This window comes from Azolla caroliniana, unplaced genomic scaffold (genome assembly GCF_043228905.1).
Source record: "Azolla caroliniana isolate FFs.n. ecotype wild unplaced genomic scaffold, voAzoCaro1.0.p SCAF_9, whole genome shotgun sequence".
NCBI lineage: Eukaryota > Viridiplantae > Streptophyta > Polypodiopsida > Salviniales > Salviniaceae > Azolla > Azolla caroliniana.
This window is the reverse complement of record NW_028230444.1, coordinates 17738061-17754034: the sequence shown is the minus strand read 5'-3', so window position 1 is coordinate 17754034 and position 15974 is coordinate 17738061. Positions and strand designations below refer to the sequence as shown.

The 15974-nt window shown below is 36.6% G+C and overlaps 2 protein-coding genes across 2 annotated transcripts; one reads left to right on the top strand and one right to left on the bottom strand.

The window, feature by feature from the left end:
• Nucleotides 1-1241: 1241 nt before the first annotated feature.
• On the top strand, nucleotides 1242-5487 carry IAR1 (ZIP metal ion transporter family). Its single transcript, XM_087324946.1, has 11 exons — nucleotides 1242-1749; nucleotides 2666-2749; nucleotides 2842-2891; nucleotides 3015-3066; nucleotides 3149-3277; nucleotides 3359-3609; nucleotides 3676-3822; nucleotides 3928-4035; nucleotides 4681-4782; nucleotides 4957-5001; nucleotides 5145-5487. The coding sequence occupies exons 1-11, from the start codon at nucleotides 1293-1295 to the stop codon at nucleotides 5295-5297; spliced, it is 1578 nt and encodes a 525-aa protein (XP_087181072.1). The 5' UTR covers nucleotides 1242-1292; the 3' UTR covers nucleotides 5298-5487.
• Nucleotides 5488-8127: 2640 nt separating this feature from the next.
• LOC147860314 (mitochondrial 28S ribosomal protein S29-like protein) lies at nucleotides 8128-15069 on the bottom strand. The gene is made up of 8 exons (XM_087324421.1): nucleotides 14347-15069; nucleotides 12803-13035; nucleotides 11595-11860; nucleotides 9948-10202; nucleotides 9766-9852; nucleotides 9196-9368; nucleotides 8665-8771; nucleotides 8128-8483 (listed from the first exon to the last, which is right to left on the bottom strand). The coding sequence occupies exons 1-8, from the start codon at nucleotides 14976-14978 to the stop codon at nucleotides 8428-8430; spliced, it is 1809 nt and encodes a 602-aa protein (XP_087180547.1). The 5' UTR covers nucleotides 14979-15069; the 3' UTR covers nucleotides 8128-8427.
• Between the last annotated feature and the right edge of the window lie 905 nt (nucleotides 15070-15974).

The window sequence follows — 15974 nt, the reverse complement described above, 5'->3', positions numbered from 1 at the left end:
ATATTTGGTCTTGTTTTTGATAATATATATTTGTGGAGATGAAACAATATTATGTAGTATTTGTATACTGCCTCCGGGCCTTTTATTAATACCAATGGAGCATATGTTTTATGGAAAAACTTCACTGAGCACCAAAATCCATGCCTCCTCCCTCAACCATGTGATGGTTAATGGGATGAATTTTACCAAGCAACAAAATAAATGGCTTCCTTGACCATGTGAAATCACCTACCCATTCATCATTCAAATGGCACTCACCTCAAATTAGAGCCATGCATTTCTTTGTCATGCATTGATAAAAAATATGCATTCCTCAGTCATTAATGGAGCAAGTACAATCATTTGAACACCCACTTGAGACATATCAACAAAGCAACATCAAGAAGACAAGCAAGAGATTCAATGCCTACATTCAAGGTTTCGTTTTAAGAAAAAACTGAATCATTAGATCAATAGAGCTATGATGGTTGACGTCAATACCAGTACAACAAGACCGACATTGAAATTCCCTACATAATCCTATTGTATAGTTCCTACATCTTCGGTCGGCTTTCATTTACAAGCGCCATATGAGGTGATTGTCAGGATGGAGTCCATTTGTGCCGCCTTTGGTTTGGCTTATGCCCAAGGCGATTCCCTACATAATCCTAAATTACAGTTCCTACATCTTTGGTTGGCTTTTACTTACAAGTGCCATACCAAGGTGATCTTGGGGATGGAGTTCATTTGCGCTAGTCTTCGGTCAAACTTATGCCCTAAGGTGATTCCCAACATAATAGTATCTTACAGTTGTTATATCGTTGGTCGTCTTTTTTACCTACAAGCGCCATGAGAGGTGATTGTTGGTACTGAGTCCACTTGGACCAGTCTTTGTTCTGGCTTATACCGAAGGTGATTCCCTACATTAGCTCAATTCTGCATTTCCTATATCTTTGGTGGTCTTTTACTTACAAGCGCCATACGAGGTGATCATCGGTAAAGAGTCCATTTGCGCCAGTCTTTGGTCTGGCTTATACCGAAGGCGATTCCCTACATTAGTCCGATTGTACATTTCCTATATTTCTTTGGTCAGCTTTACTTACAAGTGCCATACGAGGTGGCCTTTGGGATAGAGTCCATTTGGCAGAGTCTTTGGTCTGGCTTATGGCCAAGCCTCAAGGTGCCCACTTGGCACACCACTTCCTTCATTCATAATTTGATGGCCCCTAGCATTTAAAAAATCAATGCATATATTCCTCTATGTCTGTAGCAGGGCAGGAGGAAAGGTCTCAGTTACAGAGCACGGATCTGCCATGGCTTGGGCCCAAATCTCTGCACTGATCTTGCTTCTCGGTGGGTCTTTCTTCATCAATCTCTCCTCTGCATCATCATGTCGTCACAGCAACGGTGATGGCCATATCCACGCCCATGCCCATGATCAGAATTCACATGACAATGGCCATATTCATGACCATGAACACAAACATAACCTTGACCTTGCTCATGGATCTCATCATAGTCACAATGATCACGATACTGATGGCCACCATCGTGATGTCGATCACCACCATCATGGTCATCATCATGACCATAGACATGAAAGCAAACATCATTCTGCCAAAACTGGTCATTTTAAGCTTGCAGAGGAGTTAGCAGAGGAAGAAGAGCTTCGTTTGTATGGATTCGATCCACAATCTCATCCGGAGGAAAGTCATGATCACCACCATCACCATCATGACCACAAAATTTCTGAGAAGTCTTCTGGTTTAGGTATGTTGTTCGAAAATTTCATGATTTGGAAAGACGTTAGGTTAAATAAGATCCAGGTGTCAGTATGGAGTTTAGGTGGGATGATCATTGTATAGATAAAAATGTGGAAATGGGTAGTAGAATGTACACATGAAGAAATATATTTTTGTGGAACTGACCTGCAATGTACATATATCAAATATAATAACTTCAACATTTATAACAGCAAAACTTTTCCAAATTCAAACTTTTTCCTGCATAAACCACAACAATGCGTATATTAAATATAACAAATTCAGCATAAATGACATTGAAATGTTTCAAAATTTGAAACTTTGATGGGGACCGCTCAGCAAGGTCATTTGGCATGGGAGCAAGATCATGAAAAATGGTAATAAGTTGACTATATAAACCTCTGCTGTCTATAATTCAAGCCTATGTGAGAATATCCTTACACAAGCGATACTTATATAAGATTTTGGACTAAGCCTTTTTATTCATTTCAAATTTATATTGATTCCACCCCCTTGTTCTTACTTATAGTGGCTTTCTTCTTGATAAAATCACTTTGCTGCACTCTATATGACTAATGCATGAAGGGTATTTGCCATTCATATTGAATGTGTTAATAAATCTCTATTGAATCCAGATCCAGGGAAATTTTTGTTGTACCGTCTCTATATACATCTCAAGAACTTTTTGTTTAAACAAAGTATGATTGCTTGGAGAGGTAAAATAGCATGCTTGTGAATTTGTAATTAACCACTCAGCTGTTTTGCTGATCGAGAAATATTCTTTGTTAGCTGCTTATTTCTTTTTTAATTTATGACTGCTGTAATCTCTATGCTCAATTTTCTCGTGTCTATAGCATACATTTCTATACTAAATTAGTGGTGTGCTTCCTTATCTTTTTCCTCTTTTCTTGTGGTATAAATAGGTCTCTGGCTACCAGCTTTAGGATGCTCCTTGCTGGTCAGCACGGCATCTCTAATTTGTCTCATTCTTCTTCCCTTTATTGTTGGTAAGTATTTTTTATCTACCTTCATGCATGACGTGTCATTTATTCACATGTGACTAAACTACTTTCACTTTAATTTTTGCATATGCAATCAGCTCAAGGGAGACCCTCAAGGATCGTCGTGGATTTTCTAGCTGCCTTTGGTGTAAGTTAATCATCCCAAAGGAGGGTCTTTTCGAGATGTATGATTCATATTGTTTGTCTTTCTGTTTCTGATAGAATTTCAAGATTTTTGATAGTATATCAAATTATAACCTTTCATATGCAGGCTGGAGCAATGTTGGGGGATGCCTTCTTACACCAGTTACCTCATGCTTTAGGTATTACAAATTTTTCTAATGGTTGTAAGTGGAATCAGTTTGTTTAAATTTTAGAACATTCTAATACTTGTTTGCTCTTTAGGTGGCTCTCATGCCCATGATGTGGAACATAATCATCACGAACATGGTCACAGCCATCATGATGATGGTGCACAAGGACATGGTCATGCCCATTCTATCCAGGACTTATCTGTGGGCCTTGCAGTCCTTGGTAACTAAAATGTATTGATAGGTAGGCAAGTGTAAATGTAGATTGACAATTATTCTAACATAACCTCCAATGGTTCTGTAGCTGGTATCATCTTGTTCTTTATTGTGGAGAAAATTGTGCGACAAGTTGAGGAATCCTCTTCAAAAGGTGCATTGACTTGGGGTCATCATCACCATCATCATCATCATCATGAGGACGATCGTAATGATGAACACAGAGGAGATGGGGAAAATCAAGGTCAAGAAAATGTTCCTGATAAAGAGACTCTCAAGGAGAAGGCAAATGATTCTACCCAAGAGAAAACAAATGCACATGAACCTCGTCGTCGTAAAGTAAGTAGAATATCTTTCTGTGAAAAATTTGGCCAGATTTCATTCCAACTATTTTTGCCTTTACAGAATGCCCGAAAAGATAGCATCAAGGAAACAACTCCGTTGCTGTCTGATAAGGATAAATCTGAAAAGAAGTCAGCTGTGAAACCAATAGAGAAGATAGACCCACCTAATCATATTTTAGGGTACTTGAATCTGTTCTCAGATGGAGTGGTATGGTGTTAGCAATCCATATTTGAAAGTTTCATCATAAAAATGTGGTTCAAAATCCTAACTTGATGATAGAAGATGTGGAAAATAATAGCTTTATTTTTGCAGCACAATTTCACCGATGGCATGGCTCTTGGGTCTGCATTTTTGAACCATGGAACTATTGGTGGCTGGTCCCGCACTCTGTTTTTGCTTGCACATGAAATACCACAAGAGGTAAATGTTCATCAACTTACCGCATAGTAATTATTTCCTTGAGAGTATACCGCACAACTGCTTGGTTTGTTTTTTTGTTGATTCTTGACCAAGTATCCCATTAGGAACATGCATTGATCTGATGATTGATGCTTGTAGTGTTCATTGAAAACTTCTCCAGGGACAGAAGCATGCAGCACACATGCAAAATATGCTGACTATATTTTATCACCATAATGGATGAGAAAGAATCAATGAAAGAATACTTCTTAAGCTCTATTGGTGGGGTCTGTTCATATGCACTTATATTTTTTATTTGCTTTTTGCCAGCCTTCATTGTGACCTGAGTTATACCCATTATACCTTCAAATGTGATTGATAGGAGAAACTCAATTTGTCGATTCTTTTAGGAGATCACTTACTCTGGATACTAATAACATGAGCGATGATGAGAAGTTTTTTTGGTCTGTGATAGAATTTGTACTCATGGTATTCATGTCTCATTCGTATTGTTCAAACATTATTTTCCCAGTTTTGCCATCAGTTTACTCTTCTTTCTAGATTTTCTTCAACTTCCCATGCATAATAGTAAATAATGAACCTAACCAATTATCTAATCAAAGACAAACATTATAGACAGGACCCTAACTCTTTGACTTCCTACAGGTTGGTGATTTTGGTGTTTTATTGCAATCCGGATTCACAGTATTCAAGGCATTAGCTTTCAATTTTCTGTCAGCCTTGGTTGCACTTGCAGGAACAGCTCTGGTACATCATCGTCGTCATCTTAAAACATTTACATTTCAGAAATCTTGAGTTTTTATGGCTCCATGTTTTCTCCATCCTTAAGTGTACATGGCTAAACATGAAATAAACAATAAATCAACATTTAATGCATGTTTTCTCCTAATTAGAAAGGGAATTGATTGCCTCTCTCTACAGGCTTTGTTGTGGGGTGGAAGTCCAGAGAACTCATCTCTTATAGAGGTAATAGATTTTATGTTTGCTTTTTTAGTTGCGTTTTCATGACTCTGCTTAGAGTCACTAAATCAAAACAGCGGTTTGTTTTTGCTTCTTTGTCAAGTCCTCTTCATGAAAGATTCTATATGATAACAATGATTGTGTTCTAGGGTTTTACTGCGGGTGGATTCATTTATATAGCCATAGCAGGAGTCTTGCCAGAAATGCATCGAACTGGAACATCTGCAAAGACAACATTTCTTCAGTTAGTTGCTTTAGGATCAGGTATGAGTATTGCCCTTCTCATCTCCTTGATTGAGTAGCAGGGTTCAGGAGGAGATATGTATCATTGCTTACAGAAATTATCAAATTTCATTTATTTCACCCATTTGAGGCTTCTTCCTTTCCAAGAACATAAATTTTGTTATACCACAAGGAAATGATGATAAAGATGAGCCATGTTCTGCTTGTTGTGTGAGTTCTTTCACTCAAATGGAAAATGATTTATTAGCATTGGATTAACGAAGGAAATACCATTGTCTTCATGACCAAGTGTATATTATCTTGTTAAAATGTGCAATTTGCGAAATGCATGTGCATACCTACCACTGAAACCCGAAGGAGTATGTTGGAGTTGTAACACTTAAGTGCGGGAATTTGGGAGTGCCTAGATAAAAATAGTAGTTCTCGTATTAAAGATCAATCATGGACATGGGAAATTCAGGAGTCAGACATGCTGTGAATCTATTCTTGGCAGAAAATGGGAATAAGATGTTCACCATGCTAGAAACTTAGTAAGTATTTGTGCAAAGCATAGAGAAAGATTCTTTTTTATTTATTTTATTACTAGAAATCACATATCAAAATCATAACATATTAGAGCACGACATCTCAATGCTTAAAATAACAATGAAGTTCTTACAAAATGTGTAACATCGTATTTTAAAAGCATCGAGCAACTAACTGTATTACATAAAATGTCTTCAACGTGGGGCTAGAAATTACTTATCATAAAAGTAATTGTGATTGTGATGCAATGTATGTCAATCGCAAGTTAGGCATCACTTAACCCAAGGTAGTATCAGAGTACTACAAATGCCCTACAAATATGTAGCTAATTTAAAGGCTATTAAAGGTTTACCAATACAGAAATAACGTATAATATTTGCTAAACACAAATGTGGTTATTCAGTTCCTGCACATGATCCTTGCTATTGTGATGTCAAATTTGAGCAATGATCATGGCTTTCAAATGCATGTTCAATGAATGGAAGAGGATTTATTTTTTCTTATGCAATGGTCACCAATTACCTCATATTCTGTGGAAGGAATATCATGAATGCCCTCACAATAGTAGTCATGAAGTGCAAGTTTTGATATCTATATGAAGTTCTGATATAAAGACACATTTTAGAAAATAATTTCGTTTAAACCCCATGTAAGATGCTAACACACAAGATGAAACATGTGTTCATCAATGGTTGGGACTCCTTCTCACATTGTATTGAGAGAATCAAGTCTAAGGCTCATTATTTATTGCTCAATATTCCTTGCTTCTTTTTTAATTGGGAGACCAAAGAGGTAACCTAAGGATTTGTAGGACCTTAATGAATTGTGAACAACTTGGCAAGGTGTTGAAGTTGGTCCTCTATTAACCAATGTGGTTTTTTTGGGACTTGACCACATTGCCTATGCTAATTGACTTAGGCCCGTGCACTTTGATTGTTGTCTCAGATAGTGTATGCAATCTATATCTTCAAGAAAATATTTCCACTTTATAATTGTTTATTCTTCACATTCAACACGAATAACAATCTTGGTTTAAATTACATGCACATTCATACAATATCGCTTATCGCAGCATGTTTCTAAATCTGACTTTTTTCATCTTTGCCTTGGTTGTACTGAAATCGCATTTTCTTTTTCAGCACCAGTAATTTGGAATTATCACTAGTGCCAAAACTCTAATATGGAATTTCAAATTTTCATTGCGACATTTTAAATGCATATAATTGTTGAGTTTAGCCCACAATTCCCTAATATACATAAGTGTAGACAAAAGGACATCTTAGAAGCTAATGAACCTCAATTTTGTAACCTATTTAAAGGCAATCCTCTGTCCCAATCTACATTATCTATCACACACCTAGTCCAGCTATCTCAATGTTGTCCTACCATTACATGTATATTCTTTTTTACTTATTCTCTAGTTTCTTATGATATCTAAAGATAAATAGATGTGTGCTAACTAAATCTAGGTCCTTAATTATCACAACTAAGAACAAAGTGATTGTAAAGTCACTTGTGTGCTTATATTAACACTTCAAACAATGCCTCATTGATGACAGGATATCAGATCAATGACACTATGATTACACCAAAAGGCAATGTTGTCGAGACAAAATTAGGCCACATAATCCTTAACTTCATGTACATGGTATAGCTCAAATCAGCCTTGGTCAATACAATTACACATGATTTTAGATCAGCCTCAGCCAAATAAAGCATGCATACACATGTGCTCCATATCCCAAACACAAAACAGTCCAATTTCATCATGTTTTGCAGAAGCCTCGTGTTGGATAAAAGCCAAAAACTAGGATTTGAGGGCTTATAGATTTACGAAAATACAGATGTTTCCTTCTTTCTACCTTTTTTTATCTTGGCTTGTCTTCTTAAATATAAATGAGGGCTGATTAGTTCATTTTTAATATTTACAGAAGCAATACCAGTACATTTTTCATGTTGGCCTGCCTTTTAGTTTATTAGTCAATGGCAAATACCAAAATTTCATTGCAAGACTTGTCTTTCATATAAACCCACTATACAACAATGAAAAATTGATTGTTCTATCATAACTTGAAAGAACCAATGTCACGAAACTAAATCAAGAAAACAACCTCACGTACCAAAATAAATTCTTAGTTCACTAGGTTCACAACACAGGCAAACCCTGTATGTGTTTTTTTTTTGGGGGGGGAGGGGAGGGGGGTAGGCAACACACAAAGAGATATTCAAATTGAAATACCATGAATACATCCACCCTCGAGCTTTGCATCAAAATGGATACCCACATCATGAATTATGTGTTATTTCTGGTATATATATATATTGCAACGGAAAAAACAATTATTGTGAATCAGAGACAACACATGAAAATCGCATATATGATACATTAATCAGGTCGTCAATACAACAGAAATTTAATGGAATTGCATTAGCAACAAGATAGAACATATCAAAACTCCATTATGATAATGGCAATCCCCATTTTCTTTTATTCCGCATGTTATCATAAACTCACACTTCCCCAATGAAGATTGTATCATTCAAATTCTATAAGAAACCCCTCCAATTATGGGCATACAGACAGACCAGAAAACCTGAAGTTCTTATCCTCCTTGATTCAGGCTCAGTATTTAACACAAGAAGTGACTCTTGAAGTTTTCTTCATCAGGCCACAGTTTGCTGCTCAGCTGGCTGTTGGATCACAGCATCCCGCAAACCACCTGGGATCACATGAAACATCTCTCAAAAACATATTGACTATGTATATGCAAATATAATCTTGATCACGAAAGAGATCATTAAACAATATTAGCAGCACAATGATTTCTTTTTTGAGTCACATATCTATGTCTGGCTGTACATACACAATATCATATTTTATGAGTAGAAAATAGACTCTACCTGCAGTCAGGAATGCCACATCCCTTAGCTCATTTGCATTTCCATTCGTCAACATATATAGTGATCTCCTAGTCCTTTTACCAAACTTCGCTTTAGGACACCATTTTCTGTAGGAAGTAATTGACAATGTGAAAACTGATCCATCACTTTCAAAGCCAGTAACTTAATGATAGATTTATAAGTCACATAAAAATGCAGTTGAACCACCAACAGCAACACCAAAGTAGCTACAAATGAGTCAATACATGTATTACATATATCCACACAAGAGTCATAACTTCTGAAACAATTTTAGGTGTAGAATCCTAAAACATTGGCCATACAAAGTATTTTACCAGCTGAACAGCACGCAATATACACATATCAATCAAACGAGATCATTTGTCAAAGATAGCCAAGGAGAAAAGTTGAGTATTTCAAAGTCTCTTTCAAGATTCACAGAATTGAAAACAACAGCAGAAAGTTAGCCACAGCCATTGAAAAAAACAACAGAAAGTTCTCACAGCCATCAGAAAAGACTTGAGCAAGTACCTGATGTAAAGCTTTAGCATAACACTCGCTTCCATAAAATCATACCGATTCAGGAACACCTTGCTTTCAAGTGGAATTCCAGGCAGTTGTTTAGGAAGCTTTCCAACATTGTTACAGTGTGAAAAAGCCCCAACCATGAAAGGACCATATGTCATATCCCGAAAAGCATTCACCTGTAAATTTCAAGAACATATATCATGCATTACCTAAATGGTTTTAAACATGCTAACTAGCAAATGATTGGCGTTCATGAACTGCCACCACAGTAAAATAATTAAATTTGGATCCACAATCTCGTGTTGGGCTGAATCAACATCTAGTTCTCAATAACGTGTCATATCTGTTCATTCCCTTGATAAATACCCATTAATCTATGATTATTTATCTACAATCTAGACAGCAATAACTTGAAGCAGATTGACAACAGGTACGAAGAAATCCAGAAGTAATTAAAACTGGATATCTTTGTTGTAGAAAAGCAAAAATAAACTTCAACACTAAGTTGACAAAACTGAAGAATATTTTAGAAGTTCATTATGGAGACATGTTTTTAAAGGAGAAAGTATATACCATTGCAAGTTCCCTAGCATGAATTTGTCTCCTGCCAAAATCATTGAAACTTTCATGAAAGCCACTGAAAGTGAACCAGCTATTGAACTGCGCCATAAAAACACTTCAGGTGTTCTTAAGCATCATCTGCATTTCATATAATATCAAACTTCTATAAATATCTAATACAGATAGCGGCATACCTCATCCACTGCAATAAGAACAGGAACCTCCTCAACCAGAGATAGTTCTTTCCGTAGGCGTACCACCACACCAACTGATGCATGAGGAGAGTCTATTCCCAACTGAATAAGGTCTTTCAATGTGGAACCGCTTTTCAAACTCACCTCTTGAGGCCCTGATACAAGCCCAATCCCAGGACCCTCACCAAGAGGTATGCGATCAAAAATTCGACATGGAATAGATTCTAAGATGTCATTGTGACTCTTCAAAAAGTCCTGCAAATAAATACCATGTTTCTTTTAGATTCTTTCTCTTCTTTTTTCTAAATACTTTAAGCTACAAATGAAACAAAAAAAACAAATTTCAAGTGGCCATATCCATTCCATACTTCCAACCGTGACATGGTATAACTTCTAGGGCATTAACCATAACTCTTCACAATTTCCTGAAATCCAGGTCATATTTTAATAGTGTCCCTTTTTATCATATTCCCAAGTTATTCGCTGTACACCTACATTTAAGAATATCTCTGGCATCCACAGGTTCAAGACAAATTAGGTTAGTCTTCTTCGTATACTGGTCAAAGGCAAATATATATTCAATTTCCCATCTTTCACTAGAAATGTCAAACTGTCCTGCACAATACTTATACAGCACACACCTTTTTATGCAACTGGCGTATCAGATGGCTGAATGAAACAGTGAAAGCATAGGTCAACAATACTACATTAAGGTCTAAACATCAAAGAACTAAAAAGGCACTTCTATGCAAAGTTATTCAAACAGAATAGTTGTTAACACAAGACAAGCAAATGGAACCATGTAGATTCAAAAAACTGCCAAATTCCAGCATCTGCTAATGCAGATGTGACGATGGAACAAAAAGACATTTCATTGTCCTTATATTTGACTTATATGCTTCAATCAGTAATACAAATGATCTCCCATGGTCTGATAAGTGGCACACTTTTCTTCCTCACAGGGACCATACAATCAAACCTATACTCATTCTTTTGGATCAACTGAAGGGGGTGGCAAATGCCTAGACTATTTACAACGTTGACCAACTTTTCATTTGCATATTTAGCATAACCAGGAATGAGTGGATTTGCATCAGAATCATTAGTATTCCCAGGAGTTGTCACCGACAGGCAATTCGTTTTTATTCAAAGTTGGAATCATGGTAGTAGACGCTATGAGTACAGTATTAACACCCATCTATCCATAACCTATGTTAAGTCGAACCTTTTACAGGTACTAACCAATTACAACCTTATTTATTTTAACAAAGACCAGGATACACATTGCAAAAATGTGCACCTCAATAGATCAAATGACACATTCCACTGTCTTGTTATGTATCAGTTCTTTGGTCATAATGAAAAGGATATTCCTGTCAACAGCCTGCAGTATACTCTTCAGTTATATTATAGGTACTATGGATAAAACAATTCCAGTATTTGATCCTTCAAGCTTGTCACATATATAATTCATGTTATTACCAAATTGAGCACATTTGTCAGTACTTTAAACTTGCATTGTATGGAAATGTTATTTTATTTTCATTAAGACAGAAAAACTTAAATAAAACTATTTGATCCGCTACATGTGAATAGTGACAGGTGAAAGTTTAGTACCAAATCTTTGAAATTGCAATAAACACAAACCTTAAGCATAGAAGCAGCTTGTACAGGAGTATCCCACAACCCACTGGACTGATTTTTGTAGTATAACTCATTGTGAGTCCATTTCCTTCCACTAGGAATATAGCAAACTAGCCACCCTTCACTACGGGCCCACTGGACAAGCATACCAAGCACAATACTTTTTCCACTGCCAGGAAGCCCATCAAGCACTATACGTTCTTTTGTGGCGAGATCTGCTTTATCCAATAGTCGACGCTCTCTTGCTAGCTTTTTTCTTTGATTCACAGCTGCAACGCATATTCCATTTCATTCAAATATAAACAAGTATCCTCATCACATTGTTTGACAAGCATAGCATTCAATCTACAGGTATTCACATTGTTTTACACAGCCAAAACATTATAAAAAATAAAATAAAATTGCTACATAAATAAGTTAAAATATGGTAGAGGGAATGCAAAAAATATGTTTATATATTACTTTGCTATTATTTCAAGCTGCCATCAAATCAGAGGGCTTAAGCTAACTTACAGTTGAAAAAATAAAAAAGCAGAATAAGATGCTCAAACATCATAAACATGGAACACATCTTGCCATGGTCTGATAACGCAGCTGCTGACCATGCTACTCAAAAGCTCAGAGAAAAGGAATCACATATAAAGGTGCTATTGGTGTCAATGATGGATATATGAAAGAAATACAACTATACTATGTGATGTTGGTCACATGTATGTACAAGGGTTCCTTTCACAAGGAAATTTTATTTCTATGGATCCTTGATGCATCAACTCTTGCTATCAGGTCATGAGAATGCATGTTTTGGCCCGCATGTCAGGCCAAGATAAAGACAATGCCAGGAAATGCAATCCTGTGATCACTAAAAATGGGTTTAACAATATTCCAAGCGCTTCCCAATCTGTGATTGAGTGGTTCACAATCATCAACATGGAAGCCCTTTCCCTCATTTCAAATCAAACCTATACAAGGACATTAGGAGTGACATTACAAGGATGACCACTAAGACACTAGATCTATGTTAATGTATATGAACCAAAATTTTACGAGAGATTTTATTTTCATACTCTAAGCTTCCATCCAAATCTTGATCAGTTAAAGGACTTATGCAGTGTATTCAGTTCCGCAACAGCAGAATTATGAAACTTCAACCAAATTGATTATGATAAATAGTAAAGATGCATAGAATTCACTTACAGATTTGGGCTACTTACACATATGGTTTATCGACTGTAGTAAGTTAGCTTTCTTGCGACTAGCACTCTCTGATTCCTCTAGTGCAGAAGATATGTCACCTGAAGTCTTCTTCTTAGCCAGATATCTAAAGTGAGAAACCAGCTTCAAGAACTGACTTCTTATTAAGAGGGAATTAGTGCCACTGATATTGAATTCCTTGGTGTAACTTTTCGGTAAACCTTCAGAATAAAACTGTGTTTCATCTTCCTTGCTGCAAGGCAGGTGCTAAATAAAATCAATTACAAAGACATCATCAAACAACACACATAAAAAGATCAATCAACAAACGAGATATGGTCAAGAGTAAGGATCTACGATCCCTTACAAACACTATTAGATTAACCCAAATTTAAAATACGATTATCCAAACAAAAGGCACGGGAAAAACTCTCCACCCAAAAATCCTCCATCAGCTGTCTTATAACCCCACATTATTATCAGCTTAGCCATTAAATCAGCCAATGTAAAATGTCTTCATGCCATTAATATGGCTGAAATTCATCCCTCAGAAGAAAGCGAAAGAGTTGTATGCATTACTTATTATAAATATTTCTAACACCCTTCTCAAAGAAACGAGCAAATAACAACATGCTAATGGCCTACGGATGATGTTTAAAATTCTATCATTGGTATATGACAAAATCTGTCAGTCACTAGTTGTCTACATCTTCCAGCTACTTGGGAGGATCCAGCTCATGCCTAGATTTGCAATGATGTGTCGACTCCAACCATTTTAGTCACATGAATCCTCTCCTATGATTTTCTATAAATCCTCCTCATATCTTCTATGATAAATTTTCTCCTATATTTTCAGCCAAATTAGGAAAATCCCTTTGGAGAGTTCTGTAAATATGTTAGGAACCACATCTATCCCCCACCTACTAGTAGTACATCTTTGTTTCGTTCTGAAACTCACTTCTGCTTCTGTCACTATTCATTGTCAGTCTCTGTTCCTTCTTTCTAGCACTCTTAATAGTTTTTTCAGCAGGGATTTTTCAATCTTCCTATATCATGTCTTCTCCATTCATTCTGTTTTGTTTCATCACCTTACCTTTTCATCAATTGATTCCTTTACTTCAGACAATTATCCATTACTATGCATGTACACATAACCATTGGTTCTTGCAACAATGAAGGCAGGTCAAGAAGAATTTCATGATTATGTGAATACAGATGACAAGGAAATATGTACTTTTGTGCAATGTAAGAGGTGTTATTTGTTGTGACTGTCGGTATGAATTAATATAAGATTAAGTAAATGCAAATGATGATTTTGTCCAGAAATCAGAGTACATAAATAAGGCCCCATCTCAGGGCAATAGAAAGAATTTGATGCTTCTTTTCTGGTGAAAATGTAGGTAGATACTCGTGATTATGTGTACTCATTGGCATAAGGTTATGCAAAGGGAAAATATGTATTTTTAATGAAAATATATCAATGATGTCCACTACAGCAAGTGTCCATGGATGTATGTTTTCCTCGTGTGCAGAAAAATAAATAAAAATTAGAGATACTACTAACCTCAGATTGAACAGTTTGTTGACATCTGAATCAACAAGATCAGCAAGGCTGGTGGATTCACAAAATTCTACTAACACTCGCGGGGGTAACCCTTCATCCATACCAAACACTTTCTTTGCTTTCGGAGTAGGTTGAGTTTTTCCTTCTTGTTTCCTTCTAAATTCTCCTTGCACATCCTCTCCACTAAATCCTGATGCTAAATTCTTCGTACCTTCTCTGACCATGTCTACCTCTGTCTCTTTCCAATCCTCTAGATTCCATTCATCTACTAACCCGAATGTACTCAACAATTTGGTCGCGTTATTACTACTGCTACCATCATCAATCTTGCTTTCATCTTCAAATATGAACTCGCCATCATTTTGTATATTAATCCATGCATCCACCATGCCTTTCAGCTTCTCTAGAGCTTCTGCTCTGCTATCATCGACATCCGAAATACCTGAAAAAGACCTAAAAGAGGGCAATATCCTGTGAGATCCAGACAGGAAAGGTCGATCTAAAGAGTGGAATTCTCGCAGAGGAAGAGTGATTGGATGACGATTAGTAACATGTGAAGAAGGCCAGAAAGCAGAGTGTTTTGTTCTAAGACGAGAAGCGGCTGAAGAGGCAATGCGATGAAGACGACCCATTGAAGAAGGAGACGAAGAAGTAAAGAAAGGATCAGGACAAAGCAATCGCCATCGCCCAACTGCGAAGAAAGACAGAAAACCCTAGCTTAGTAGAGCAGAGGGTATATGTATGGTGAAAGGGTTTTAAGGAAGACACTCAGCATAGTCGAGATACATACATACATACATACATACATACATACATACATACATACATACATCCACACATACATGCATGCATGCATACATGCATACATACATACATACATACATACATACATACATACATACATACATACATACATACATACAATGACATCAAATCAAATTGAAGCCATGTTTCAAACATTCGAAAACAATCTATGGACCATGGATTTTACACTAAATCTGGAAGTGTTCATACATTACCATCGTTGTCATTACAGTTTTCGGGAATACGAAAGGAAGTCCAACCAATATGGGAGATATTGAGTAGTACCACTGTATATCACATCTAAAAGGCTCGGTGCTCTCTCATTTTCCATCAACTTAAAACATCACCACCTGAATTGGTTTCAAATATTTGGTTGGACATAGTCCATACTTTAAAGGGTCAATGGGATGGTATAGTTGGAGATTCGGATGCCAAAATTGCTCAATGGCATGAGTTTATTATCGTTTGGACAGCTAGTCCATTCATGACATCCAATTACGGTACTCCTTATTGGCTTTCAGACTCCGAAATGGTTGTTTCCCCCGCTGATCACATAGATTTTAAAAATCTTGTAAAATGTTTACACTAATGATAGGACATCTTCTTTAAAATAAAATAAAACATTCGAAAACAACAGGAAAACATTAGATTCTCGCATATCGCAAGCGCGTGCATTGTGACCAGCTTGACCACATTTGGAACATTTGCGACCGGTAGAGTACTCAAATAGTGACTTCTCCCTTTGGTTGGCCTTTTTGTTCTTCGACCTTGCAGGGCGACCTCGCTTCCTAGTCACCACCACTAGATTGGATGATAACATATGT